The following is a 2,936-nucleotide window of genomic DNA, read 5'->3' on the forward strand; positions in this document are numbered from 1 at the left end:
AAAAAAAAAAAAAAAAGTGGACCTCATGGATTAGGGTGGGCCCTAATCTAATCTTCTAATCTGTGTCCTCATACAAAGAGATGAGGACTTAGACACACACACAGAGGGACGAGCACCTGAGGGTACAGGGATGGCAGCATCTGTAAGCCGGGAAGAGAGGTCTCAGGAGGATACAGCCCTGCGGCACCTCGATGGCGGATTCTGGCCTCCAGACTGTGAGACAATCCACTCCTGTTGCTTAAGCCACATGGTTTGTGGGACAGTCCTAGCAAACTCACACAGCAGGGAACAGGGGGTTCCCAAATGCCTGGGAGTGCAACTCAGTGAGAATTGTGTATTTCTCTAATCACACAGAAGCTGAAACGAAAGAATCACAACACAAACTCATGGGAGGTACGGATCGTATTTATTTAGAAGATCCAGCCCGGGTACTTACAAGGCGAAGCCCTGGGGCAAAGAAACCAGGCCAGGTCGGAGGTAGAAGAGGAGACTGGGCACCCCTCCTCCTCAGGAGAGGATCCTGGGATCTCTAATAATTCTGAGTCCTCTAGATCAACTCCAAAAGCAATCGGAGCTCTGGCAGCTCAGGCAGGATGAAGACGAAGGGTGGAGGAGCCAGGAGGTTGCAGGGACCCGGGAGAGGCGGCAGCAGGTCAGAGGATTCCAGTTTCAGCGTGTTTCCGGCAGGCTCACAGGAGGGGCCCAGGGATGTGGGATCTTGACGCCCTGAGAAGGTTGAAGTGGTGAGGTCAGGAAAGGAAAAGGGGATTTCGGGAGAATTGATGGGCAGGACCCAGTACGCCAGAAGCCCTCATGACCTCAGAGGCTGAGCAGCTGAGTACTGAGCCCTGAACACTAGGCTGCCTTAGTCCAGAGGAGGACAGACTCCGAGACATGCTTCAGGAATTCAGGCCACAGCTGCAGTCATTCCTGGAGAGCCCAGATCTGTAGGACCAGCTGAGGTTTGTGGGCAGAGCCTCAGATCTTGCACTGGCAGCACATGGGGACACAGCAGCTGGACTGGGAACAGCAGGGTTTGCAGCAGCTGGACTGGCAGCAGGATGACCCACAGCCCGAGGAGCAGCAGCAGGGCTTACAGCAACTGCACTGGGAACAGCAGGGCTTACAACAGCTGGACTGGGAACAGCAGGGCTTACAACAGCTGGACTGGGAACAGCAGGGCTTGCGGCAGCTGGACTGGCTGCAGGATGACCCACAGCCTGCGGAGCAGCAGCAGGGCTTACAGCAGCTGGACTGGCAGCAGGATGACCCACAGCCTGAGGAGCAGCAGCAGGGCTTGCAGCAGCTGGACTGGCTGCAGGATGACCCACAGCCTGAGGAACAACAGCAGGGCTTACAGCAGCTGGACTGGCAGCAGGATGACCCACAACCTGAGGAGCAGCAGCAGGGCTTACAGCAGCTGGACTGGGAGCAGCAGGGTTTGCAGCAGCTGGACTGGGAGCAGCCACAAGAACCACAGCCCCCCTTGGAGCCCCCACAGGAGCCACAGCCCCCCTTGGAGCCCCCGCAGGAGCCACAGCTGGAGCAGGAACAGGCTGGCACACAGCACACAGGCTTGCAGCAGCAGATGGGCACACAGCAGCTGGAACCACAGCCCCCACAGCTGGAGCCACAGCCCCCACAGCCAGAGCCACAGCCCCCACAGCTGGAGCCACAGCCCCCACAGCTGGAGCCACAGCCTCCGGAGCAGCCACAGCCTCCGGAGCAGCCACAGCAGCCCATGGTTCTGGTGGATTGAGGGTGGAGCAGGTAGAGGAGCAGGTGAGAGGCAGGTGGCAGGTGCAGGTGTGGGGCTCCCTGAATCCCCCCCCGGCTCTTTATATTCCTGCCCGGGTGTTTGTACTGATCACATGAACACTTCTGTTGTTGTTTCTGCTGTTTCACATGCACAAGTGTTATTTTTAATCTCTTCTCCGTCCTATGAGCCGCCATCGGCTCAAGCCAAGCTCTACTTTCCTTGGTTTCTAAATTTGGCCTCTTCCTCATAGGTGTTTCCCTTTGTTAGAAGACATTGGACTCCCTCTCCAGCGGGTGTCCCAGGAGCCCGGGAGGCGGTGGTGGCTTGGCTGGCAGGTGGACCATTGTCCTTGGTGTTCAGGGCTCTCCTCACTGATGCAGACCCTCCACCCTCTGGCATTGGTGTTTGTGTCAATGGTGGTCATTTTGTAAAATAAATAAATAAAGCAAAAATTAAAAAAATAAGCTGAAAGAAAAGGCTGCCTATAGGTTCCACCACTTAAAAACTTCCAGTATAAATATTTTGTCAAATTTGTAAAACAAAGTTTTGAAGAGCGTGGATTTTAGTGTGGCCCTGGTTCTCTTTTGCCTTTCTTGCCTCTTCCTCCTGTATTCAGCTCACTCCTAACGACACGGATTAGACCCACGTTCCCTTCAGGAGAGCTGGGCTCACAGAGGGAACAGAGGAACAAGACTCTTCCTAATGCTTTCAAGTGGTCCTCAATTAAGTCTTTGTAAAAATTCCACAAATCAATGGATATTCTTCAAATTTATTCTTCTTGAAGCCTACAAAAATTTTGATTAGGCTCCCTCTCTAATGCACTTTATTTTCTAAAAGATTAATTTTAATATTTTTTTGTTTTGAGAAAGAGTATCTCTCTTGTCACCAAGGCTGAAGTGCAGTGATGCGATCTTGGCTCACTGCAACCTCTGCCTCCTGGGTTCAAGCAATTTTCCTGCCTCAGCCTCCCCAGTAGCTGGGATTATAGGCACCCACACCAGGCCCAGCTAATTTTTTGTATTTTTAGTGGAGATGGGGTTTCACCATGTTGGGCAGGCTGGTCTTGAACTCCTGACCTCAGGTGCGATCTCGGCTCACTGCAACCTCTGCCTCCTGGGTTCAAGCAATTTTCCTGCCTCAGCCTCCCCAGTAGCTGGGATTATAGGCATCCACACCA

General features: G+C 53.4%; 1 protein-coding gene across 1 annotated transcript in view; it reads left to right on the forward strand.

The window, feature by feature from the left end:
* Positions 1 to 2,399, forward strand: part of LOC105503289 (mediator of RNA polymerase II transcription subunit 15-like) — a 10,744-nt gene extending 8,345 nt beyond the window's left edge. The window contains exons 3-4 of the mRNA XM_011930149.1: positions 1,473 to 1,793; positions 2,376 to 2,399. Of these exons, the coding sequence (XP_011785539.1) occupies positions 1,473 to 1,793; positions 2,376 to 2,399 (345 nt within the window). The remainder of the gene's footprint in view (positions 1 to 1,472; positions 1,794 to 2,375) is intronic.
* The last annotated feature ends 537 nt before the right edge of the window (positions 2,400 to 2,936 follow it).

This window comes from Colobus angolensis, unplaced genomic scaffold, assembly GCF_000951035.1.
Source record: "Colobus angolensis palliatus isolate OR3802 unplaced genomic scaffold, Cang.pa_1.0 Scaffold84, whole genome shotgun sequence".
Taxonomy (NCBI): domain Eukaryota; kingdom Metazoa; phylum Chordata; class Mammalia; order Primates; family Cercopithecidae; genus Colobus; species Colobus angolensis.